General features: G+C 42.6%; 1 protein-coding gene across 1 annotated transcript; it reads left to right on the top strand.

Annotated features, from left to right (window-relative positions):
* Positions 1-4,645: 4,645 nt before the first annotated feature.
* PLA2G15 (phospholipase A2 group XV) lies at positions 4,646-25,837 on the top strand. Its single transcript, XM_082229460.1, has 6 exons — positions 4,646-4,947; positions 16,251-16,407; positions 18,088-18,206; positions 19,346-19,444; positions 20,132-20,356; positions 21,344-25,837. The coding sequence occupies exons 1-6, from the start codon at positions 4,779-4,781 to the stop codon at positions 21,853-21,855; spliced, it is 1,281 nt and encodes a 426-aa protein (XP_082085586.1). The 5' UTR covers positions 4,646-4,778; the 3' UTR covers positions 21,856-25,837.
* The last annotated feature ends 142 nt before the right edge of the window (positions 25,838-25,979 follow it).

The following is a 25,979-nucleotide window of genomic DNA, read 5'->3' as shown; positions in this document are numbered from 1 at the left end:
TCTTTAGCATCTCCCTCACATGGAAACGGTTCCAAGAGTTAGAATCATAGAATCACAGAATTGTAGAGTTGGAAAGGACCCTGAGAGTCATCTAGTCCAACTCCCAGCAGTGCAGGAATCTCAACATGTGGAGTGGGTATGCCTGCCATGTCACTGCTGGGAGGGTATTTCACAGCATGGGACCGGTGGCACTAAATGTCTGACTTCTAATCGAAACCATTTGAGCTTCTAGAACATGGGAAACAACAGACAGCGCTCCTTCAGATCTCAGTGATGGGGTGGGATATAAAGGCTCAAATGAGAACAGTCTTGATGGTTAAAAAGTCCCATTCAAGGGGAAATGAATGTTTTATTTTTTTGAGAGTTGGGTAGATGAGTAGTTTGAAGTAGGTTGCAAATGTTACCTTGTGAAAAACTTGAAAGCAAATTCTGCTCTTTGCAAATTTGAGGCCACGTGGCTCAGAGCAAAAGATGGGCGGGGCTCCTTCGGCTGTCCCCAATGAATCCACTAATGGTAGCTGTAAGTTTACTAGTCATCATCTTGCACAAAAATTCTTACTCAATAGACCTATTGCCCTGCATATGGTATGTACACTTCGTCCCTCTTGTTTGTTGACCAACATGGCACTGAATTTCTCCTGTTGGTTTGCTGGTTTTGTCAGGACTGGATTTCATTCCACTGTTACCACATGGCTTATGACTAACTAAATCCAAACTAGGAGGAACCGATTTGGTCCTTGTTGTTTGTTTGGATAGCAGTTTACTAAGGGCCACTTGATTTCGGCCTAGTTCTCACTAACCTTTCTCAGGATTCAGCATAGAGCTGTGTGCAAATGGCCTCTCAAACTTCTCATTTGTGGCAGAGAAACTGGGGGTGGGCAGGGAAATGGGACCGTTTTACTGCATTTCTCCAGGATGGGGAGAGGCCACCAGCTGTATTGGCAACCTTTCCACCATTTTGTATTCCTTACCACAATGCCTCAGAACTATCATCATTACAGGGTGTTGTGTTTGTGTCTGTGTGGGGAAATGGTGGCTGCCACAAATAATGATGAGGATAATAATAATAATAATAATAATAATAATAATAATAATAATAATAACAAACAAGAGCTTCCAGAAATGTGTATTAGGACTGGGCAGGCCTGGCATCAGAAGCTGGTACTGTTGGGCAGCTGATGTTGGCCCAGGCCTCAGGAGGTCTCGACACTACTCTGCCACCAACCCAAAGTGCCACCTCTCAGTGCTGGAGGCTGGGTGAATGTGACTAGCTCCTCCTTTTTTGATTCCCCACACAATGCCTCAGGGAATCTGACATGGCATCACTCCAGGACAATGGTTTTTTAAGGCGCCAAGGGCTTTGCAGGTGAATTGAAATGGCAGGTGTCAGCAAAATCACTGCTTGCTAGCTTGACTGGGTTGTTTTTGCTCTTGCTGCTCCCACCTGCCGCCACCAAGGCAAGGGGAGGGTGATGGGTCCACCTGGTTAAGGGCTGACCAAGGGCTAGGAATGGGTGGATCCCTCAATTGTAGTTACTCTCAGTCTCATTTTCCAATCTTAAATTCAGTTCTCCACCCTTCCAGATCAATTTGCAATTAAAAACAGTCCCCATGAAAATTCACTAGCTTTTGGACTACAACTCCAGCACCCAAACACGGAGAAGCCTAAAGACAGAGACTTCAGATGAAAGCAATAATGCTTAGTGCAAGTTGAACCAAAGGGTTATGGTGCAAGGAAATGCAAATCAGTTTTCCGTGTTTCCAGCACCAGCTTATATGCTGGTTTGGAGAACAGCTTGAGTCAGCTCTTAGGCAACATAATGAAGATTGCATACATGCACTTGTCTGAAATGTGGAGTTGATGAGCTAATAAATACTTGATTGAGGAAAAACCCTCAAGGTCTCATGCTGAGCAGTCTCTAAATTCAACCACAGCTGAAAAGACAAACATCTTTCCTCATTAGCTGCTTCTAAGTTCAGCGGTTTCCAACCATCTCATTTTTTTCCAATCAGTAGTTTCACCACATCTAGTCAGGGGAAGATTCTTCTCAGAAGCCATATGTCAGCCAATCAGTCCCAGCTAACAGGATGCGAGTTTTAGTCTAAAACAACTTGAGGGTACCAGGTTGGCAAAGTCTGCCATATGGTAACCTGTTCTGACAAATATTAAAGGGAGTTGTTTCTCCTCTAGGTCAGACTGAAGTCAGGAGTTCCCATATAAGACAATATGAGTAAGTCCTTGCAGCATGTTGACACATTATGGAATGATCCTGACCAGTCTTTCACCTTTTCTAGGATGCTCTGTTACATTGCCCTCTGCCCCAGATTTTCCATTCCTAGCTTAGGGAGTTTTTTTCACCATTTTCCCTATTAGATGAACTCCATTTCCTCCATTAGATTAACTGAGCAAACCTTTTTTAAATTGTCTAGAAAATTCCCTTGATTTTTTTTATTAAAAAGACTAGCTTTTAAAAATTACATACGGTACATCTAGCACCACCTTAGAAGAGGCTTTCTCATATCTCTTTGGCCCACCCTACATTTCAGTGTGGTTTGCCCTTTCCCCCCCTTTCACAAAGAGTCAGCATGGGGGCCCTAAGCTAGATCTTGTATTTATTTTATTTATTATAGCATATCTATCCCACCTGTCCTTCAAGCAGCTCAAGGTAGCGCATGTGGCTCTCCCTCCCCTTATTTTATCCTTGCAACAACACTGTGAGGTTAAGTTAGGCTGAGAACAGTGACTCATCCAAGGTGATCCAGTGAGCTTCAAGGTTGAGGGGAGCTTTGAACCCTGCTGTCCCAGGTCCTAGTCTCACACTCTTAATCTCTACATCATACTGCCTCTTCTAAGGTCTGCTTCCTGTTCTGTCTTTGGCAGAGGCCACACTGGTAACAAGCAAGGTCTTTGGGGCTGAGGTAGCCTCTCATGGCATTCTCTTCTTTAGTATATTCATAGGATTCCTCCTGTGACAACAGGATTTTTGCAAACTTGCATGCTCAGAGAACCATCCCACCTCTTTCACGATTCCACAGATTCAATTTCATTTTTCATTTGAAGCGCATATAATTTAATAAATTGAATATTCAAAGACTAGTGTCTGCCTGCCTGCCAGTCTGCCAGATACAAATTAGGGTGTGTTTACTCTGGTCCTATGCTGCAGTTTCACCTCTGACTCCACTAACAACGGCATAGCTCTTGCTCAACTCAAGATACAGAGTCTTGTAATTTAAAAGGCTTTTCTTGGCAAGGGCCTTCTTGGCTGATTAGCAGTTATCAGTGACCCATTCAAGGCACAGGCACATGACAGAGCGGACAAAAAAAGCAAAAAGAAAAAAGAAAAAAAAAGGGGGCAACGGATTCCACTTTATCTGTTGCTAGTTAAACACAAAGCAGCTCAGCAAGCAGATTATAAAACAAGTCACATGCTGCATAAAATGAATGAATGAATCAATATTAGGTATTTCATTTTCCTGTTAAATGAAATGCTTGGATTGGGGAGGAAAAGGTGGCGTTTGGGGGCAGGAATAGAACCCAGAGAGATGTGGGTGGGGAAAAACCCATCTGGCTTCCAGCAAACAGTACAGAACTGGTTACGGATGGGTTTATACTCCTACACTGTGATCAGGCACACACAGAAATATGATAAACTGATGTCAGTGGTATTTAGGCGCATCCTAAATACTTTTTTGAGTCACACCCAGAGCTGACTTTACCATAAGGTAGAATGCAGCTCCTTTATCAAGTAAAAATGCAATTTCGCTACTCTGACAATAACAGAAAAGTCCTTGCACCTATGTATGGAAGGGAGGGGGGACCACAGGTCTGGGTATGTGTGTCAAATACATTACTCCGAGCCTCTGCATCTGCCCCTGAGACTCTTCCCACGCTGCACCTTCGCCAGCCCTGCTTCACACCCTCCTTTAGTGTCTTTGCCAGGCTGAAATGTGTCCTTGAAATGCCTTTTGCTTGCCTCCCATACAGCCCAATACATTCACTATTCACAGAAGGCTGAACGTCAGCTGGAAAAGTAAGAAATACAACCCTCGCTGGCCCGGCCCGCTTTAAGCTCCTTAAAACTTGTTATATAGCGGCCTGAGCAGGAGCACTTCTGTTACGGCAGGGATGGGGCACCAGTGCCCCCCACCCACAATATGCTGGTATCCTCCAACCCCCCCTAGCCCGCATGGTCCGTGATGAAGAGGACTGGCAGTTGCAAAGCTGGGCACCCACCGGTTCCTGATCCCTGCACTAGGAGACGAGTGGGTGGACATTGCAAAACAAACCGCGTTGCACCAGTCCTCGCTTGTACAATTGCAGCATAGGCAACTCTTATGCTTTGAGACGGAGCGGATCTGCTCGATCTGCGATTGGTCTTTCCCGGCCGCGGGGAAGAAAGGGGGGGCGCGCGTGTTTTCTTCAACGTCTTGGGGTTTTTTTGTGTGTGTTTTCTTTCAATCGACATCTCCGCTCTCAACTTCCCGTACTGAACTCGAGGGTAGGAAAGGAATAGGAGGAGCGCCGGAACGCCTACTTCTCTCTCATTGGCTATGAGGCAGCCGGTGAGAAGCTGATTGGCTAGCCGTCCCCCCCCTTTTATATAGGCCCTTTGGCACCGCGCGCGCCGCCTCAGCTGACACAGGCTCCGGCGGTCGGAGGAAGCTCGAGAGGGGAGAGAGCCGTTTTGTTTGTCTCGAGGCGGCGGCGGCGGCGGCGGGACTGGGACTCTGATCGCTTTCGCGGCTCGCTCCTCCGAGGAGGGGCATGAGCTGAGGCGATGATGCGGCCGGCCGGCTCGAGGCGGGGTCGGAGGAAGCAGCTCCTCCCGGACGGGGCTGCCTTCCCCTCGCTGGCCCTTCTCTTCCTGCTGCTCTTCTGCTCGCCTCACGGCGCCTGCTGCCTGCCCCGCAGAGGAAGGAGCTCCCCCGGCCCCCCGGTCGTGCTGGGTAAGGACTGGCCGGGGGGGGGGCGGAGTCCTCGTCGGGGTCGGAGAGGGAAAAAAACGGGCATCTGTGAGGAAAGGTGGCTAGGGCTACAGATCCCCCCACATGGTTGGGACGCAGTGGCGTAGCGTGGGGGGTGCAGGGGGGCCGGCCGCACCGGGCGCAACATCTGGGGGTTAGGGTTAGGGGGCGCAAATCCACGGGTTAGGGGGCGCAAATTACTTGCCTTGCCCCGGGTGCTGACAACCCACGCTACGCCACTGTTGGGACGAGAAGTTTCCGGGGGGTTTGGGGGGGGAAGGCACCCTTCAACTTCAAAAGCCCCCCTGGCTATTCATGGGCTCAGGGTGGGGCGGCGATGTGGAGAGACGTGGGCGAAGGGGGATGTGGGGAGCCTGGAGGTCACCCTCAAGCCCAGAGAGGAAGCAGTAAGTTCTGCTTTATTGGGTGGGGGAAGATATACAGGCTTATTCTGTTCATGCCTTATGTTTGCACTTGATTTTTTAATTTTTAAATTAACATGGTCTACGGTGGCGCTGTGGGTTAAACCACAGAGCCTAGGGCTTGCCCATCAGAAGGTCGGCAGTTTGAATCCCCACGACGGGGTGAGCTCCCGTTGCTCAGTCCCTGCTCCTGCCAACCTAGCAGTTCGAAAGCATGCCAGTGCAAGTAGATAAATAGGTACTGCTCCGGCGGGAAGGTAAACGGCGTTTCCGTGCGCTGCTCTGGTTCGCCAGAAGTGGCTTGGTGATGCTGGCCAAATGACCCGGAAACTGTACGCCGGCTCCCTCGGCCAATAAAGCGAGATGAGTGCAGCAACCCCAGAGTCGGTCACGACTGGACCTAATGGTCAGGGGTCCCTTTACCTTTACCTAACAGGTTAATTGTGGCTGAAAGTCTCACAGATCCCAAGTCCCCACTGCATCACACGCCCAAGCGCACAGTGACCTGCGTTTTGGACTTTTAAGAGTGAAGGGGGTAGAGGAGGGCTTGGAACATCCTGGAATTGCATGTCTTTTAGGATGAAAGCTATGGGGACTAGGGAGCCTGGGGAGAAGCTTTGAGAGGAGGCAGTAAGCTCTGTGGCTGTAGGTAGAAGGTCCCCAGCAATTCCAGGTAGGGTTTGGAAAGCCAGCTGCCACCACCACCACCACCACCACCACCTTAGGTGTAGGTAGTCTTGAACTAGATGGACTAATGGTCTGACATGGGATTAAAACCACCAAACATGATGGATTTTAAAGGCTGGGTTAGTCTAGACTGGAAATGCACACATTTTAGTTCTTCAGTGTTCTCACTTGGAGAAACCAATTGCTTGATGCTATCCCAGGCAGGCATGTGTAGGGGGCAGGCAGATGAGTTCACTTGTGCAGGGGATTGGAGGGTTAACTGGCCTGCAGTCCGCCAGGGGCCTGCCAGACTTATGCTGCCATCATATCCAGAATGCCCAGTGCCTCCAAGCCAAACGGGATCTTAAGCAACTAACTACTTTGAATGCAGAAAGTCCTAGATTCAATCCCTGACATCTCCAGATAGCACTGGAAATGTTCCCTGACTGACCCTGTAGAGAGCTGCTGCCACTCAGTGTAGACAGTACTGTACTGAGCTAGATGGACCAATGGTCTGACATTACATAAGGCAGCTTCCTACATTCCACCCTGCATCCTCACTATCACTTAGTCTAACAGCTATGTACCACTGTGATAATGTTAACTTTAACCTCCTTCCTGCCAATGTGGTTTGTATCCACGTAAATGAAAATCATTGGATTTAAGTTAGTAATGTATATTGATTTCAGTGTCTACTCTGTATGGCCTAACAGGATACAACCTAGACTGAATGGATAAATAACATAGGAGGTGTTGTAGTCCTATACAAGTTACTGGTGTTTTTCTTCATTTGATTCTTCAGATATTTGGCTTAAGCAACATTTATTTATTTATTTATGGCGACATTTATTTTTAACAAACATTTACAACAGTGATGCCAACCCTGATACCAATATTAAGGAAAAACTATGGCTATTCTTAAGCTGTGGGATAAAACCAGTAGTGAATAATCTATAACCCTAACATCCCACTGCCTGGAACCCTTCACATATTTACCAGGGAATAAGTGTCTTTAATATCTATGGGATTTATTTCTAAGAACAGTGTTAGAAGAGTTGTGTGCAAGGAAGTTGCCAGTATTCCCTGAGAAAGCATGTGGGGTGGCAGTTCATCTGGTAAAGATTCTACCAATAGTAGAATTTTGTGTTTCTTAGTATTTTATGAGCTGTTGAATTTATAGAATTACTCTGTTTTATACAATATACTCTGGGGGCAGGGGTGGGAGCAAAAAGGGAATCAGAAGCCACTGAGAGATCAAGTAATACTACCCAGCATAGGTCTCCGTTAAATAAGCTCAATTCAGTTAATATAAAGTCCATGGATTTCACCAAACTGTGTTCTTCACATACACAAATGGTTGTAGTTTTTTAACTAGGAAATACACACATCTAAAAGCGTATACTATGTTTATTTTGGCATTGGGAAACCTTGCCTGTTGACTAGATCTTGACCCGTTTCAAAATGAAACATAACCTTATTTATAGTACTTCAGTTATTTGTGTAGAGCAGAATGAGAGATTAAATGTAGGCAGTGTTCTGACTACTGCAGAATTTAATCATGCAGGTATGTGTTCACAGAATAGGAACAATAAATAGCTCTTTAAACTGTTGCATTGCGATCAGCCAAAAGCAGAGGTTAGCTGTTATGGTGTCATTGAGACAAAGGCTGATTATCTTTTAATAATTTTCACTATTGTTTAAAAGGATATGTCATATTGAGAGACCTGATTAACAGAATCAAATAATGAAATGAATTTACATGTGTGAATTTCTGAGGTCGTGGAGTGGCAAACAGTTTGCCTATGTGTCTCTTTATGGAGATGAGCCTTTACCAGTTCTCTCTTCTTACTTTGTTTTCCACAAAGGCTAAACAATGTGCTTTGACATTTAATCCAGGGCTGGCATCAACTGAGATAAAGCGACCAGTGAAATATCTGCAGATCTAATATCAGGCTTCAGCCACATGAGAAATAAATGAGTTAAAATAAGTCATGTGCTAGACAGATGCTCACTATGGGGCTTTAATGCAGCTGCTAATAAATCCAATATGGGCAAGCAGACGGCAATTAACATATCTTGTTTATATGAAGATTCAAATAATATAAACAACACCCTGGTCCTTTGTTTATGGGAGCATTAATTTCCTGTTTCTGTCAGAATTGGGAACACACCAGTTACAATTTTTTTTGTCTTCCCATGACTTGTCTGATCTCGGATGCAATACAATCAACTCACAACTTATGAACCTGCACAATCGCAGCTTTATGTGCCTGGTGGCTGGCCAGCATGCAGATCACAGCTCACAGAATAATAGAGTTGGAAGGGACCCTGAAGATCATCTGTGTCCAATCCCCTGCAATTAAACGGACATAAGGTGGAGAGTTTAAACGCTCTTTCTCTGCTGGGTTTTCCCATGATGAAGAGAGCTTTTAAGCTCTTTGCCTTGCTTACAGGGCTCTGGGAAGATCTCGCACAGGCTCTGGGAGCCACCCGGCGCCTGTGTGAGAGCCTTTCAGAGACCAGTAAGCAAGACACAGCTTAAAAGCTCTCTGCGTTGCATGAGGGACAAGGGCCACTCAGCATGCCAGCTCCAGAAAAGTAGAGGTGGGGTTAGTAAACCGTTTCCCTAAATTTAAGCCATTTATTATTTACAAGTTTTGTGCTGCAAAACATCTGTGAATTGAAAAACATCAGCAACAAAAAATCCCACAAAATCTATAGGTTCTTGCAGTTGAGCTGTTTTTTCCTTTTGTCCATTGTTAACTTGTTGGGGTAAAGAAATATTCCATGTGGTTTTCCAAGTCGAACCTTCCTCCCAAAAAGCAACAAAACCCAGTCCAGGGAAACAGATAATAGTCCTACTTCTGACGCATCACACATGGCTTCATTTTGGGACATTTTACCACACTGACATATTTAAATTTACTTGGTAGAAAAAATGTCTTATGTTATCCTAAGTCAGTTTGGGAATTGCTGTGGGGGTGGGACGACAACAAGCAAACAAAAAACCTACCACCACCTACCCCAGAAAGCTGTCTGTGTCTCTTTTTTAATTGTCTTGGTTAGTTCCTATATGCATAGGTCAAATAGGGTTGTGCAAGCATCAACTAGGGATGAGTAGTTAATGGGCTACTTAAAAAGTAAATGAAACCAACAGCAGTCCTCTTAATATTTTGCTTCTTTCCTCACCCTAGGGATTTCCAGATGCTTAACTGGTGAATTTCAAAAGATGAAAGTAAATGTAAATTGGCCTTTGGACTGTGGTCAAAGATCTGCCTGCTCATACTGCAAGAGACTGCATAACTACTTGTGTTCATTTGTTGGGTTCCTGTCTTTGCATAGGTTTTATCTCTATCATCTATAACCTACGCATGCAAGTGCAATTTGTTCCTGTAGCAGGTTGTTTACATAAACAACCATGCCCATCTTGTATTAAGGAGTAGAGCCACATTCTTTTTTACTTGGTGATTGCTTCTTGGCCATCACCATTCTCTTGAATAATTGTAATCTCTTTACTTGACTTAGTAGGATAAGAAGCTTTCTGTGATCCACTTGGTCTTCTCTTCCTTCTTTGAAACTAAATCATTGCCTCTCAAACTGGCAGTTAGCCATGGAGATAGTTGCAAGTGGAGGTACAGAACATGCATTGTGGCACCTTGTTAGGAAGATTAATTTCAGTGATAGTTATTATTGACTGATTGCCCCATGATTTAATGTATAGCCACAGCACATTTGTGGTGGCTAAAGTGTTGCTTTAAATGGGACGCGGGTGGCGCTGTGGGTAAAACCTCAGCCTCTAGGGCTTGCCGATCGCAAGGTCGGCGGTTCGAATCCCTGCGGCGGGGTGAGCTCCCGTCTTTCGGTCCCAGCTCCTGCCCACCTAGCAGTTCGAAAGCACCCCTAAGTGCAAGTAGATAAATAGGGACCGCTTTATAGCGGGAAGGTAAACGGTGTTTCCGTGTGCTGCGCTGGTGCCGGCTCGCCAGAGCAGCTTCGTCACGCTGGCCACGTGACCCGGAAGTGTCTCCGGACAGCGCCAGCTCCCGGCCTCTAGAGTGAGATGAGCGCACAACCCTAGAGTCGGACATGACTGGCCCGTATGGGCAGGGGTATCTTTACCTTTACCTTTAACTTTTAGTATGAGATGCTGAGCATCATTTTATAGTGGATAATCTTGTTACCACCACCAGTTCCATTTCATACCTGTCCTTGGAATAGATCCACTTTTGCATTTTAAAAACAATATAATTTACCCACACTTCATGTAGTTTGCACAGGAGAATAGTAAGTTAGGCTGTGCTCCAGTGATACTGCCTACCGGAACTGTAGCTTCCTTCTCCATATGCTTCCTTACTGTTGTACTTTTCTTTGACTTTTAAGCACTTTTCTTGATGTTGTGCAATATTCACATTATTTTGCTATGTGTACTCAGATGAAGTGTATTTTTTTTTTTCAGGGAATATTTCTTAATTTTGAAAGGTGAAAGATTTGTTTTCTGTGGAGTGGGGCCTGCTATGCGTGTGCACCTTAATATTATTATAATATAGTTGCAAGCGGAGAGGACTTATTCTCAGGCAATGTGCTAGTTGTTGTATCAAACTGTATTGGGAACTTGACCTCAAGAATATCTGCTTTTAATTTTCTTTTAAATTTTTTCACAGGGCAGCATGCTTGGACATAGTGTTTTTTAGTCATAAAGGATAATGCCTGATAGGCAAGTATTTCAGACTTTTGAATACAGTGCCAAGCTTTGTAGCAGCTGGAAATAAAAGCTTGCTGCCGCACATTAGTGCATAATCTATGTAGATCCACATCCAGTTTGATACCATTCATTTGAAACAATACCATTTTCAGTCTATAACTCCTGCTACAAATTATACTAACTGACGCAAGCTTTGCTCTTGGGTAAGCAAGTAGGTTGGACTCGTATCAAGGGTAGTGTATTTATAAACATTCATAAGGATCTCTTTGCTCATTCTGCTATGTACTACTTATTTAAAAGAACTTTAGTGCTTTTAAGCAAACCGTTCAGCTTTGTTTTGTTTTTTTGTTTTTCATTTACATTAATTTCTGAGCAGCGTTTAAGAAGTACATTTTAGGATCAGAATTGGTTTGCTGGATCACTTACAAAGGATTTGAATTGACTTTTTGCTAAAATTCTTAAGAACCTAAGGGCCAAACTACACGCGACAGCAATGCAACACATTCCACAGTTGACTGCGTACGATTCCTAGGAAGCCAGCCAATGGTCAAGTTTTAATATGATGTGGGCCAGATGTGGATGGGGGTGGGGTAATTAACCTTTCCCTCCCTAGCTTCATTTCAGCTGATTTTAACTTTGAGGTTTAGATTGCTACTGCAAGATGAAACACTGAGAACAAGTGGTTAGAATGCGGGGTTGAGAGCACAGGAAGGGCTCAGCACTCACTTGACATTTCTGCTTTAAATCATGCAAATACTCCTTTATAACAATTGATCAGCGATCTGCTTTAGACGCTGGTCTGTCACGGTCCGATGTAGTTTGGCCCTAAACAAAGCTATTTGGATATTCATTTTCTTAAGCTCCTACTCCGTTGTTTGACTCAGGTTGGCAGCTGGGTGTGTGTGGCAGGGTTTGTTTACTCATGCACTCTTCAGAGGAATCTGCACATCATGTGACTGCCCTTCTAATCCTAATTATAACATAGAAGCTTCTTGCAAAATAAACAACCCTTAATTGTAAGTGGTTTTATAAACTCTTCATCTTGTTCAACAGTTACAGGAGACTTTTCCACAACTCCGTGGAAACAGAAGCTGCAAAAATAAAGAGTCCTGTTTCTTGGAATTAGAGGTGAAAACTTGAGAACTGCCCACCATGAAGAAAACATGCTCAAATCCATGTTATAACAGGCAGAGGGAGGGTGAATCAAGTTCTAAATCCCCAGCCAGTTTCCAAGTGCAAATACTTAAGACATTTAATTGTATCAGATTTTTAAATGCCTAATGAATGGTAGCTCCATCCACCCCCCCCCACCTATTTATGTCAATTCTTCTTTCAGTTCCTTGAAACTAGTTTTGGTTTATATAGTTTCTATTTAGGTGGGAAAACCTTCAAGATTGCAACATTGGAAAGAAAATGTTTTTGCTAGGGTGGTAATTCTGTATCTAGCTTTTTGTTGTCTGCTCTAAGAATAGTACTATTAGTAAATACATGAGATGCATTTGATTGTGTCTTCCAGCCCTGGATAGACATCTGAGTCAAAGCAGCAAACAGAGATAGGGAAAGTAGTCAAACTGCCTGGCGCGTGATCTTGTCTAGATAATACAGGATGAGACCTTGAAAATGTTTTTAGGAGAAGGTTGCCTTGTAGGCTAGCTAGTCAGCATCCATTGATGCATATGTCGGGTGGTGGGCAGAGAAGAGATACTTAAGGCATATTTGCCCTGGTGACTCTCCAGATGCTTCAGGGACCACAGACTGCAGCAGCCTAACTTCTGACATGGCTTGAGTTTCTGGGAGCTTACACCTGCCAGACATGAACTAGGAGTGATTTGTGGAACATGTAACAAAGATTTTTTTTTAAAAATGTGTTTTTCTTGTAAAATAGCTAGTGAAAAGTAAATGAAAAGAAAAATTGTTAACTCATTTAATGGAGTTATCATAGTCTTGATGGAAATGCAAACTAATATTGAAGAAGTGCCTATATAGCAGCTATTTTACAGGAAACAAGCATATTTCCTTACATTAAGTCCAATGTTCCTGTTACATTAAGTTCCTGTATTCATTTTCAATATTAAGTGAATAATCAGTTTTGAGGGAAGTGTCTATAATGGTCTATATACAAAGCAATGCCAAATACACTTGTCCATGCAGTTTTCATTCAACCTAATTTCAGAAGCAATTGAGATGATAAAATATATCACATTGTGCTGAGAAAGGAAACAGTGTTTCATGACTGTTGAATTCCATTCTCCATAAATTCTATCCAATCTGACATGAATGATGCTTGCTTTGGGCAATGTAAATGTTTGCTGATGAAAGGGATGGGGCATGAGGAGGAGGGACTGTCTTGCATATGCAGAAGTGCCTTTAACATTTTTTAGAGAATTCATTTTGTTTTTATGTTGTGTAGTTTTGTGTTTTTATACTGTAAACCGCTCTGTGGGACTTCCGGGTTGGTGCCTCCGGCAATGGCAGAATTCCTCTGATCGGGAGGAATTTGCCCCGTGGGAATTTGGGTCTGTACCGCCACGGCGAAAGCGGAGACCCATAAAAATAAGAGGCGGGAGAAGCCTGTGAACGTGGGATTCGGCGGGCACCTTTTGCGCCTCCCCTACTTGTGGGGAAACCCGGTTTCGGGGATCCAGAGCGACGTGGGGTGAGCAGCGCGGTGCTTTGAATCGTCTGCTTCTTCCACGGAGCGAAGCCACATAGCTGTTGCCGGAGAGCACTGACTTTTTCCTGTGGACAATTGGACTCTAAAGTAATTACCCGTGAGTAGAGCTGAAGTGGGAGAATTGGATTTTTAAACGTTTAATTTGGCATCGAAACGGGGAGGTTCAATACAGGAAGTCCGCCTCCCCTTTTGTAAATAAATTAAAGCAATGAGCCTGCAAGCTGAAGTCTTGGAAAGCCTTTTGTAAAAAGACTAAATCTCCATCGGCAAAGAACTAACCCCCCCTTTGGAGACAGGAGAAGAGGGGGGGAAGTGGTGGACTGAATATGCCTGTAGGAGAGAGTAAAGAGAGTTAAAATACCGCCGCTCAGACCCTGGAAACAGGCTGCTAGGAGGATCGATGTCTTTTGAAATGTTCATTGACAACGTTTAGAACGTTCATTGACAGGTAGCTAAATAAGAGAATACATTGTTTCTACTGTCTCCGGCTGCTTTTAAAGAGGATTAAAAGTAACTGAAAACTGAAACTAACTTTGGATTATTGGAACGTTGTTTAAAAGAGGACAGTACTGACTAATACAAATAGAAACTGTTTTCCCCTAGTGGAAGCTTTTGAAATTGGTTGCTCTACAGGAGCTGGGCTAGGGGAATTACCAGCTGCAAGATAAAGAATTGTGAGAGTCTGGGATTGACCTTGAGTCTCTTAAGTGTTATGGCAAATGGAAAGGAAAAAACAGACGGAATGTCGACAGAAGAGGCCTTAGCGGCCGTATTAGTGAAAATAAACGATTCACTGGAACAGCTTCACAAGAAAACAGACGTGATAAATGTGAAAGTGGATGCTGCAAATATTAAAATAGACTTAATGGTAGAAAGTTTAAATAATCTGGGACAAAAGGTGAATACCAATACAGAAACCATCCAGAAATTGATACAGGAATCTACTCTGATACGGCAAACTGCGGATGAAGTCAAGGAGAAAACCCTTGCTGCTGAGTGTAAAGCAATACAACTGGAGAGAGAGAGAGTCCCATCCATACAAGGACAACTTGATGAACATAAGCTGACATTTGTTATGATTGAACTTAAAGAGAAACAGATGAATTTGAGGATCAGAGCCCTACCTGAGGAAAAGGAAAGCTTGACAGAGTTTCAGGAGGAGACAGGACTAACATCGGTTGAGAAAGAGAGGTATTTGGGGGTTAGTATGACCGCCAGAAATGTGAATTTATTCAAGGATAACTGTGAAGGACGTTGGATTGAAGAGAAGGGGGATTTGGAAATATGGACAAATCTGAAGTTGTTATTGTTGGGCCGAGTTGCTGTGGTGGGGATGAGGGTTGTTGTGTTGTTGGGGATGTTGCTTTTGTTTCAAACATTGCAAGCTTTGGATGGGATGGATTGTTTCAGGAGGTGGAAGAGGGACATCTCTAGATTTGTTTGGCAGGGCAGGAAGCCACGAGTAAAATTTAAGATATTGACGGATGCCAAAGAAGAAGGTGGACTTGCCCTGCCGGACCCCTAAACTTTGTTGTGAACCGTCTGCTTTTTGCTTTTTGCTGGTTGCTTCTTGAAAGCACTGAAGTGTTGGATAATGGCAGATGAAGTTGATGGACTATATGGATTTGGCAGAAATGACTGCCAAGATCCGAGACCAGAGAGAAGAGTCGGGGGAAGAAGACTGGAAAAAATTTGAAGACTATTTATAGAAATATTGTAAAATTAATGAATGTTAGAAGAATGTTGGAGTGAAGTTATATGGCTTTAGTAGAAATGTTATAAGGAATTAAGTATAAATAGATTAATAGAAAATTAAAGGAAAAAATAAGGCAAGAATGTGTTAAGATAATTATAGGATAGAAAACAGAGGAAGATGGAAAGGAATTGCTGAAACAATAAATAGAAGTGGAATACAAAAAGGGAGGTGTGAGGAGGTCGTTGGAAATAAGTGAATGAAAGATAAGATATTGAAAATGTTTGAGGTGTTTTTAAATTGTTTTTGTTTTGTTTTGTTTTGTATGTAGTGTTTTTGTATTGTATTTGTATTGTTCTTTTTTCTTTTCTTTTTTTGTTTGTTTGTAGTGTTGTGTTGAAACTGTTCGAAAAGTAGTAAATATCATTTTTATAAATAAATAAATAAATCGCTCTGTGATCTTGGGTGAAGGGTGATATACCGTATACATTTAATTATGGTACTATAATGAATAAATAAATAATTGTGAATCTTTATTGCATTCTTCCTTTCCTCCAGGTCAGAAATAGTATAAAAGTAGCATAAAGCACAGTTGATGTGTATAATAGTGGAAAATATAAAGCAAACAAAAATTTTGATAAATAAGCTGACAAATCGGTTTTGTGTAATGTAGGTGGAAGGTTCCATGAAAGGACTCTCGGTTGCAAAATCTTATAATAATTTTGAAGGCACTTTTTTCCTTGCATAGTTAAAAATGCATAGTGTGCTAAAATAGTTTGAAACAGTCAATTTAACTCCCATTTGTTGAGATAACAAGTTTCTCCCCCACTGAACATAATCTGAACTCAGAAGTATTTACATTTCTTAGAATATCAAGCATCACAAGTGTGTGATAATTTTTACAGGTCAGCTGACAGGCTTGGAGACTGGGTAATTTCTAGGCTACTTTACAATAGTGCTGAGGCCATTTCTCCACAGAGCTCCAATTGCTTTACAGAGTGTAGCATTCTTTAAGTTATAAAACCTCAATGCATTTTAAAACCAAGTGTAGCTTTGGGGTGGGAGTAAAAATGCCTGAGCAAAACCACAGCACTTGATGTAACTCTTCCCTTCCTTTTGCCATTACAGTGCCGGGAGATTTGGGTAACCAGTTAGAAGCAAAGTTGGACAAACCTTCTGTGGTGCACTACCTCTGCTCCAAGAAGACAGAAAGTTACTACACATTGTGGCTCAACTTAGAACTGCTGCTTCCCGTTATCATTGACTGTTGGATAGATAATATCAGGTGGGTCATAGCACTGTTAAAAGGACTCGGTTCTGTATAAAAATGGGACTTAAATAATTTGATTCTTTTTTAAGTAGCAAGAAGTACCCAAATTCTATGAGATCTAGCTGAGATCCCAAACCACTCAGAAGGCAATGTGGGAAAGTCAGTAGGATCAGAATTCAAATTCAAATAGCTCGGCTATTATGTGTAGCAGCCAGAAAACTATGAAGTCTGTATGCAGTTTGTCACTTTTGAGGAACACATGTCCACAGCAGGAAACTACAGTAATTGGCAGCAGGTTTAGGCTACAATCAAACAGTGCAAAATATGTGTACGTGCCATGGATTCACAATTTGCAGTATAGGAAATGTGATTGTGTGTGAAACAGAGAATCATTTAGTTCCACCCTTGTCCCTCTGGAACAATTTTCATGGTGATTCCCTGCCAGTTACTCACATGATTTGTGTTCTAAATTTTGTTAGCAAAGACTGTGGCTTGATATGCTGTAGGAATTGAGCCAGCATTCAAAAAGGTGGTAGTTTGAAATTGGCAGGAATCCAGTCATGAAATACTACCTGCATACATAAAAGTTCAAATAGCTGTTGAATCATAGAATTGTAGAGTTGGAAGGGACCCCAAGCATCATCTAGTCCAACCCCCTGCTGTGCAGTTAAAGCTCAGTTAAAGCATCCATGACAGCTGACCATCCCACCTCTGATTAAAAAGCTCCAAAGGAGGAGAGGGGAGTCTATTCCACTGTCAAACAGCTCTTACTGTCAGAAAGTTCTTCCTCATGTTTAGTCAGAATCTCCTTTCTTGTAACTTGAAGCCTTTGGTTTGGGTCCTATCCTCTTAAACATGTCTTCCATGTGACCACATGAATAAATGGTTATTCTTGAATTTGCTTGTTACTCAACTTGCATTATGCCTTTTTAACACTCATTGCTGTCTTGTATTGCGCATCAGAATGTTAACTATGAGTTAATGATAAATTAAATAGTTCCTTGGACCCAGAGGTCTCTCAAAGAGCAAACACTACAAATGCTATATTACATCCATTTTCTTATTGACACAAGTCTGTAGACCTCATGTTACTTAAGGCATTGGTTAACATTTCTCCACTTACCTGCCAGAACAGTCAAAGCAGAATGATTAATTACTTTATTTGCTTATGACAAAAACATATGTCCAGCACTCAAGTTGAGGACTTTAGCCAAAATCATCAGGTGCATTTTAAGGCAAACTGCTGGAACTCATCTACATTACAAGGAGTGGAGGAAGGGAGAGCTCTAGGAAGGGGGATACTCTATGGCAGCAAGAACAAGGCCAACCAATTGTTTGCAACTGGGCTGCTTCAGTACCTAGCAGCTAAGTGGATATTGTTCTTATGCTATATTAAGTCTGTCTGAGAAGCTTTGTTGAAATAACCTACTTAAAGCTGTCTTACCAGTATCTTAACCCTTTTTGCTAAAACTCTACTTATGGCTATATTAGTAAAGAAAGCTTATCTCTTCCCTCTAGACCTGCAGTATGCTGCAGATTGGACTTAACACCTTACTGGCTTAATTAGTGTATGTTTGTGTGCATCAGAAAACAAGTTTTCAAAGTCCATTTGTTGTGCATCTTTTGTGTACCTGATAATTCAAATATATAGACTCCCATTCAAATTTTGGTCTTGATACTGATATTTCCCCCCAGGCTAGTATACAATCGAACAAGTGGATCCACTGGGCCACCAGAGGGGGTGGATATCAAAGTCCCTGGATTTGGACAGACTTACTCCTTGGAATTCCTTGACCCTAGTAAAAGAAGTGTTGGTATGTATTTTTCACCTAATCTGATATCATTCGGACTCTTGGCAGTGGTAGTGTCAAGTATCAAAAATGCATGCATGAAACATACTGGCAAAATAGTCCCTTCCCCTAAATGTCCGTGGACAAAAACCACAATAATTCCAGAGATGGAGAATAGTTCCTGAGATTTATTCTCTGTGTGCCTTTGTTTGAATTTTATGGAAAGAGCTCACACTTGTCTGATTGGAAGGCTGGGAAAAGAACTACGGTAATCTGTATTATACATAGGCCCAAGCATGTAATTTAGGAAGGGACATAGGAAGCTGCCTTGTACTGGGTCAGGATTTTTCTAGGGTTTCAGACAAGTGTCTCCCCTACCCCTACCTGAATATGATGAGCTATGGCTGTTCCCCAACTTGCCTGTGTACATATTGCCATTTGTAGTGCACTCTATTTGATTTAGAATGCTTCTTCCTTGTAGTAAATGTAACATTCAAGTCTGATATCAGAAACAGAAATAACAATGCCCCCATGGTGCCAGGGTTATTTAGATGGCATTTCTTGCCCTCACCCTTGGTGTTAACTTTCAGCCTTCACTTCCTTGGCAACAGAGTGGAAATGTGCTCAGCCCAGGATAGAGGCAATCATGTTAAACTATGTTAGTTATGGAAACACAGTTCAGTACTCTACCAGCTGCTAAGGTCAGTACCATCTCACCTGGTATTAGAAGGTCAGAGAAAATTTAAGTGGAACAAAACCAGACTGCATCAAAGGTGAACTGACAACCATCTCTGAGTGCTCATTTCCAACAGCTGTGATCATATAGGTTCTTTAGGTTCTTCCTGTGGTCATGTACCCTCTTAGATGAAAACATAGAGCAAATTGACCACTCAGGAATGAACAGTTGTTGGAACATCTTGTCCCAGAGGGCTTGCAAATGAATGTCATCTCCAGATTGTGATTTCAGAATTGTTGATGAACGTAACTGACATTGTAATTGTTTATAGCTGAAGAATGATTAATTTGAACGAATTAACTGATAACATGGTGTAACCAATATGGGAGTTGGCTTAAAACGACCCTGAAATTTTAACGTTACATAAAGGGCAGTGTTAATTGGGCCTGCGGTATTGTTGCAATTCAGTTTCTTCTTTTGGCCATAGGTACCTACTTCTATACACTGGTGCAGACTCTGGTGGACTTGGGCTACCAACGGGATGAAGATATTAGAGGCGCTCCCTATGATTGGCGGAAGGCACCAAGTAAATAAATCTTCATCTATTGGGATTAGGGTTACAGAGCAGAATGAACTGTGGCTCATGCAAACACACAATTTGTAGTAATCAAGTTTTTCCAAGGCTTACAAGTTCAACCTATTTAGCCCCTGATGCAACTGAATGTCACCTGATAGTTAAATAGTTACAGGGTTGTTTAAAAACAAGTCTTGGTGACCTTTCTACTTCATACAGTCAAGATGGTGCAACAAGCCAAATTGTTACTGAAGAGCTGTGCTGGAATCCTGGAGGGTAGATGTTGATACAGGGTGTTGTTAAAGTCACCCACCATCCATGCAAATCAGTGCTTTTTAATGGGGCCATTTCACATTTTCATTTCCCAGTCATTGAGATGCAGAAGTCAAGTGGTGTACGTGCATGTGTGAACAAAATCATTCTCTTTGCAGCCTGTGTCAGATTATACAATCAGGACACACTTTCTTTTAACTTAGACTCATAGAAACAAACAAACCTGAGAGACTTTTGTCTTGAATGTTGGGGAGCTAGTCTGAAAGGTTTAGGGAATTGTGGGCAATGGGGGAAAACCTATCCAAAACAGTGCACATGATCTTCTACAGCTTTCAGTTCAGTGTTAAATGTTTTAAATAAAATGACAATAGAGATACTTAATAAGCTCATTCAGTTAATGGGATAAATTATCTGCCTTCCTCCTAGATGAGAATGCAGACTATTTTGTGGCCCTCCGGAAGCTGATAGAGATAATGTATGAAGAATATGATCAACCAGTGGTTTTAATTGCCCATAGCATGGGGAATATGTATGTTCTCTACTTCTTCAGCCATCAGCCGCAAGACTGGAAAGACAAATACATAAGGGACTTCATTTCACTTGGTGCCCCATGGGGAGGAGTGGCAAAAACTCTACGTGTTCTAGCATCAGGTAAATGTCTCCAGCTTGCAGAGGAGGGTGGGGTTTCCATTAAAAGGGACAGGGGTTTGTGGTGCAACTTGAACATGCTTAGCTACATCTAGATGTACTACTGTAATAAATAGCTACAGTCTTCATCCTAAAACCAGCTTTTGGTTGAAGAGAGCCAGCCCGAAACAGGCATTGGAGGACAATCTATCTTTGAATTTCCAGGATGATTGGATTCTATAATTGTGGGAAGCTACTGGTGGTCTTAGGACGTGGTTGGCACTGTGGGTTAAACCACAGAGCCTAGGGCTTGCCAATCAGAAGGTTGGCGGTTCGAATCCCCGTGGCGGGGTGAGCTCCCGTTGCTCGGTCCCAGCTCCTGCCAACCTAGCAGTTCGAAAGCATGAAGTGCAAGTAGATAAATAGGTACCGCTCTGGCGGGAAGGTAAACGGCGTTTCCGTGCGCTGCTCTGGTTCTCCAGAAGCGGCTTAGTCATGCTGGCCACATGACCCGGAAACTGTACGCCGGCTCCCTCGGCCAATAAAACGAGATGAGCGCCGCAACCCCAGAGTCGGTCACGACTGGACCTAATGGTCAGGGGTCCCTTTACCTTTACCTTACTGGTGGTCTTAAGTACTGGTGGTGTTCAAAGCCAACTCCTGCCTAATGTATAGATAGGGAGGCAGAGTCCTTAGATAGAAGGTAATATATTTATCTGTTATGAAACCATCAAGCGATCTCTCAAGGTAAGTCTTTAGATTACATGAAGTTATTTATATTGTATGACAGTTTTATACGGCAGTAGTTTTCCTTGGATTATGCCATCTTTGGCATCAAATATTTTTACTGTTGCCCTCCATGTCAGGGCTTGAAGAGTACAACCTAATAAGTGTAAAATGACAACATTCAAAACTATACTTTTGGTCTGTGTCATGAGTTTATAACTAGTGGATTATGGGTTTATATGACAACATGTGATCACTAACCAGATAATACTTTTAATGCATCAGGTGACAATAATCGGATCCCTGTCATCAGCTCCCTTAAGATCAGAGGCCAGCAGAGATCTGCAGTGTCAACCAGCTGGTTGCTCCCTTACAACTACACCTGGTCTCCAGAGAAGATCCTTGTCAGCACTCCATTTGCTAACTATACTATTCAGGATTACCAAAAGTTTTATACAGACATTGGCTTTGAGGATGGCTGGCTCATGAGAACAGAGACCGAATCCTTGGTCTACAATATGATTCCTCCAGGGGTGCGCATACACTGTCTTTATGGTACTGGGGTGGAGACCCCAGAGTCGTTCTTCTATGACACCTTTCCAGACAAGGATCCTAAGATCTTTTATGGTGATGGTGATGGAACAGTGAATTTGCGAAGTGCCTTGCAGTGTCAGAAGTGGGTGGGCCAGCAGAAACAGAATGTGACACTCTATGAGCTTCCAGGGAGTGAGCACATTGAAATGCTCTATGATGCCAATACAATTTCCTACGTAAAAAAAGTTCTCTTTGGTTCATGACACAATGCATAATACCCTCTTCTGACATGACACTTGAAGGGCCTTTTAAGGCAGGGAGGAAGAATGGCTGTTTTGGACAACCCTATTTAAAGCCTGCTTGACTTGTTTGGGCCTTGTTGGAAATGTTGCTGTCAATTAATGATCACTTGTCTCTTTGATTAGTGCTCATAACACACTGTGGTGTCCTACATACAAAAGCTCCTTCCAGCTGCATTTAGTGCAATCCCAGTGCCCATCTTTGTGAAGAATGTGCTGCGCTTGTTCTCTGGGATGTGGGGAAGGGCATAGATGAGCTGTAATATAAAGAAAAGAACAATAACATAACCTTTTCTGAAGGGTCACAAGTACTGGGTCATTGTTCCCAGCTGGGAAGCTAGTATTAAGTGAAGTTCCAGCAGCAGCTATTTGGTTTTATTTAAGTTGGTGACATCCAGCCAGATGAGTATTGTTCATGAAGAAGATACAGTATGTCTCTGAGCTCCTGATAAGATTTTCTAGCACAAGCTGAACCCTTTAGCCTGATCCTTGCTGGAGCAAGGTGGAGGTCAATGGCTGAAGACAGCAAGGTTTTCTTTACTCCTGTAACTTGGATATTTCCAGTTGGCTGTAGATCTAAGAATTGACAGAGCAGATATTAAGGAGGTGGTCTCTGTTTTGCTGTGATCGGTTGGCTGTCTCTTGAGTACTTGCCAACCATTGTTCAGAAGCCAGTGCTGTGACAAGTGCTATTTTAGCCAGATGCCTTCCTTCCATGATCTGGAGTGTCTAAAACACAGGCTGCCTTCCAGCAACGCTTAGCATTGTAGAGCAAAATAACAGCCTAAACTGTTCTTGTTACTGGAGACTTCTTAAAGATAGAGCTGATAGTAAAGCTAACTGTTCCCAGAAATTTTGGTATTGTAACTTGGTTGTCATGTTTCGTTGGAGTCTCCTTTTCTTGTACTGTAATCCTCTTCCAAATTCTATTTCCTTGTCCCCTATGGAAGATCAAGCCTTGTACCATAGAACAAAATGGCATGGGGCAAAGGTGCTCACGTTCCTGATTCAGGAGTGTAATGTGCAACCATAAATGCAGGAAGTGCCCGTAAAAAAAGCACCAACCTTCATCTGAGGCAGTGCTGGGCAGACTGCAAAAAAAGAGAGGCTCAGCTGAACCCATAATTGCCTGTTAGCTGCTGGGTTGGCCATCTATTGACAATCCCTCCTTCCAGAGCAAATGGTTTAGTATTCATTCCTGCTGCTTCTGCCCACCCAGATTACAGCTTGTGACCATTTCCTCAGTTAACTAACCAGCATAAGTGTCTAGCCAACATGGCACAACCAAACTCTCCTGCCTTGAGCTCAGTATATGTTTGGGATACGAGTTGCTGCATCGTCATCTATGTCTGGTTAGTCCCTGTGTTGAAACTTTAAAAGCACCCAAAAGGGGGCAGTATGTCAATTGTTGATGTCATAAGGGACACTTGTAATAGGGGGCTGACTTGAGATTTGTGCCAAATACTCCAGTTTGAGAGTAAGAGTGACCTGGAAATCTGAATTTTGTTCTAAGGAACTTGCACTGAGCCTGACCTCTTAGTAAGCAAGTGCCCAGAGTGACAGCTGTGGACACGTTTATCATTCGTATTTTTCTAATCTTCAGACTTTTTCCTAACTAGACAATGAGATCACACAGAATCTGCAGTGGTAGCTTACAGTCTGCAAGTATATTTTTCCGTTACTGGTATGGTGTAACATTTTTATATAGTCTCTGTCAAGCTTTTAGGTTTTCTAGATTGTGTATTGCTACATTGTAGTAGTTTTAACATAATATTGGTCCTCCAAGAAACAAAATATTTATCAAAGTATTTATTGCCTTATGGAATGTGCAATCCTGTTCATCCAATTTCCTGTTTTTCAGTAATTCCAGTAACCATTTTAAACAAGGCCATTGGTGATCACTGTGGGCATGGCAATAACATAACCTCTGAAAGTTTCCAGCAGACATTGTTCTACGCCTTGCACTCTGAGAGTGCCTCCTCAAGCCATGTCTTTGAATTGTCAGCATCAATCTGCTTCTGTTTGTTCTGTAGCTGCAAGTTTCATTTGGGAATGCTTCTGATTGCAAATCTGACTTGCTAAACTGACGCTATACTTAATTATAGCTCAAAGATTGGTTCCACCTTGTCTGTTGCTCCCCATCCTACCCATTTCAGTCTTATGGCCTCAAGGTACCATTATGCTTGGTGCCATGTAGATGGCAGAGTTCATGTGGGTGACACTGGGTTCCTTTTCCCTGCTGAGTTATTTCTTACTATTTGGCCTCACACATTCACAGGGAAATCCACATTCATCACAACATCACTTTCATGGAACATTCTGAAGGCTAGGGCTTGCCTTAATGGTCTGTTTAGGACTGTTACAGCAGAGAACAGGAAACGAGTGTGACAGATCTTCAGAGACTTGCTAACTTCATATAGAGCTATCCATACATATGGTGCATAACAGTGGAACATAAGCAAAAGTACAGGTCTCTGATTCCTGAGTAGGATCCAATTTAAATTACAACACGGGGTGCCAGGCTGGGGGAGTGATAGAGGTGAAGGTAACAAGAATGTGTTGATTTACTTGTGCTTAGGCTTAGTTTTAGTTGGGGATGAGGACTAAGGGGTTAAACCAAAGGCCACATGTATATTCAGAGTGCGCTCCTACTGTATGTGTGCCTTCCATGTTTTGGCCTTGCATCATATTGTCCAGCTGTAGCTGGTAACTGGCATCTGTTGCTGTGACTTCCAGCCCCATTCTTATGTGCCCTGTAATACTTCTGTCCCACCTGCATTTCATTCTTAATACATAGTGCAATCAAAATGTCACCTCTTCATTTCTCCCTTCTCATCTGTCCCGATCAATCTCATACACCTGCCTCCCGCCGTTGATTCCAGCCATTGGTGGTTTGTTTATCAATGCTTGTGCCAGCTGCCTGCAGTAAAATTAAATATGGCCAAGCATCATTAGCTGTCCCACTGGGGCTTCTTCTGGTTATATTACAGTCCTTCTCTTCTATATTTGGCTTTGTATCGTATTGTGGCTTTTTTGTTATCTTTTTATCCTTTAACTGATAACAGAATGGGAAAAGCTATATTGGGTTAGATTTTGCCATTTATATCCACCATTTAACATTGTGAATGATGGTTATTCATAAATTCAGTGGTGAAGTACTGATTGAACTGGAGCTTCCTGTAGATCATAGCCAGGGAGCCACAAATTGTGCAATTAATTTCCTAAAGCTCACATTTTTCAAACAACAATGTGTCTGTGTCCCTCTTTCAAACTGCTTTTGAAACTAGAGTTTTAAAACATTCTATTTATCTTGGGAATCAACAATTCAAAGTCAAATTTTCACTGGGCACGATGATCCTAAAATGTGTCTTTGGGTTCTGGTTGCTGCTGTCAGTCTGTGAAAGCACATGAGAGACACGTTCTCCAACTGCTTGCCACTTCATGCTATCTCTTGGTATCCCCAATTATTACAAATGTGTTCATTTTTCATGTCCCTGCAACTTTGCTCCCCAAAACCAAAATACTTTTAAGGACCAAATGCACTACAACTGATATGTAGAGAGTGCTGGATGGAACTTCAACTGCTCAAAATATAGATAGATAGATAGATGCTGCTGCTGCAAGGTTTTAGGGCTACTATGTGATTCTGCTAGAAAGAGTAGATTTCACCATTGAGCAATAAATGAAACGGAGTTTGCAGGCCAAAGTCAAGAATTCTAGCCATGAAGCTAGTTTGTGGAGTACATAGTATTTGAGGTGTTCAAAAATTCAGGGACTGAGCAATTACTTTGCTGTTCTCTGCTTAACAGTATTTAATATAGAACACTGCCTGGGAAGGCCTGTTGTTTTTCTATACACCTTCCTCTTTGTGTGAATGAGTTCAGTAGATTTCTGACAATTTGATTATCATACTTTGATAACACAATAAAGTGAATCAAATGCTAAATGTTTCCTGTGCCTCTCTTTTGTGCTTTTCAAACACAGAATATTTAACAGCAACCGTCTGCTCTACAGCATACAGTTTACAGACCTTGCCCAGAGAGCTCATAACAAAGAAGGGCACTGTAGGCGATGGACAATACCCAACT

Source organism: Podarcis vaucheri (assembly GCF_965113315.1).
Source record: "Podarcis vaucheri genome assembly, chromosome: 7".
Lineage (NCBI taxonomy): Eukaryota > Metazoa > Chordata > Lepidosauria > Squamata > Lacertidae > Podarcis > Podarcis vaucheri.
The sequence above is the reverse complement of the archived record's forward strand: the minus strand, read 5'-3'. Positions and strand labels throughout refer to the sequence as shown.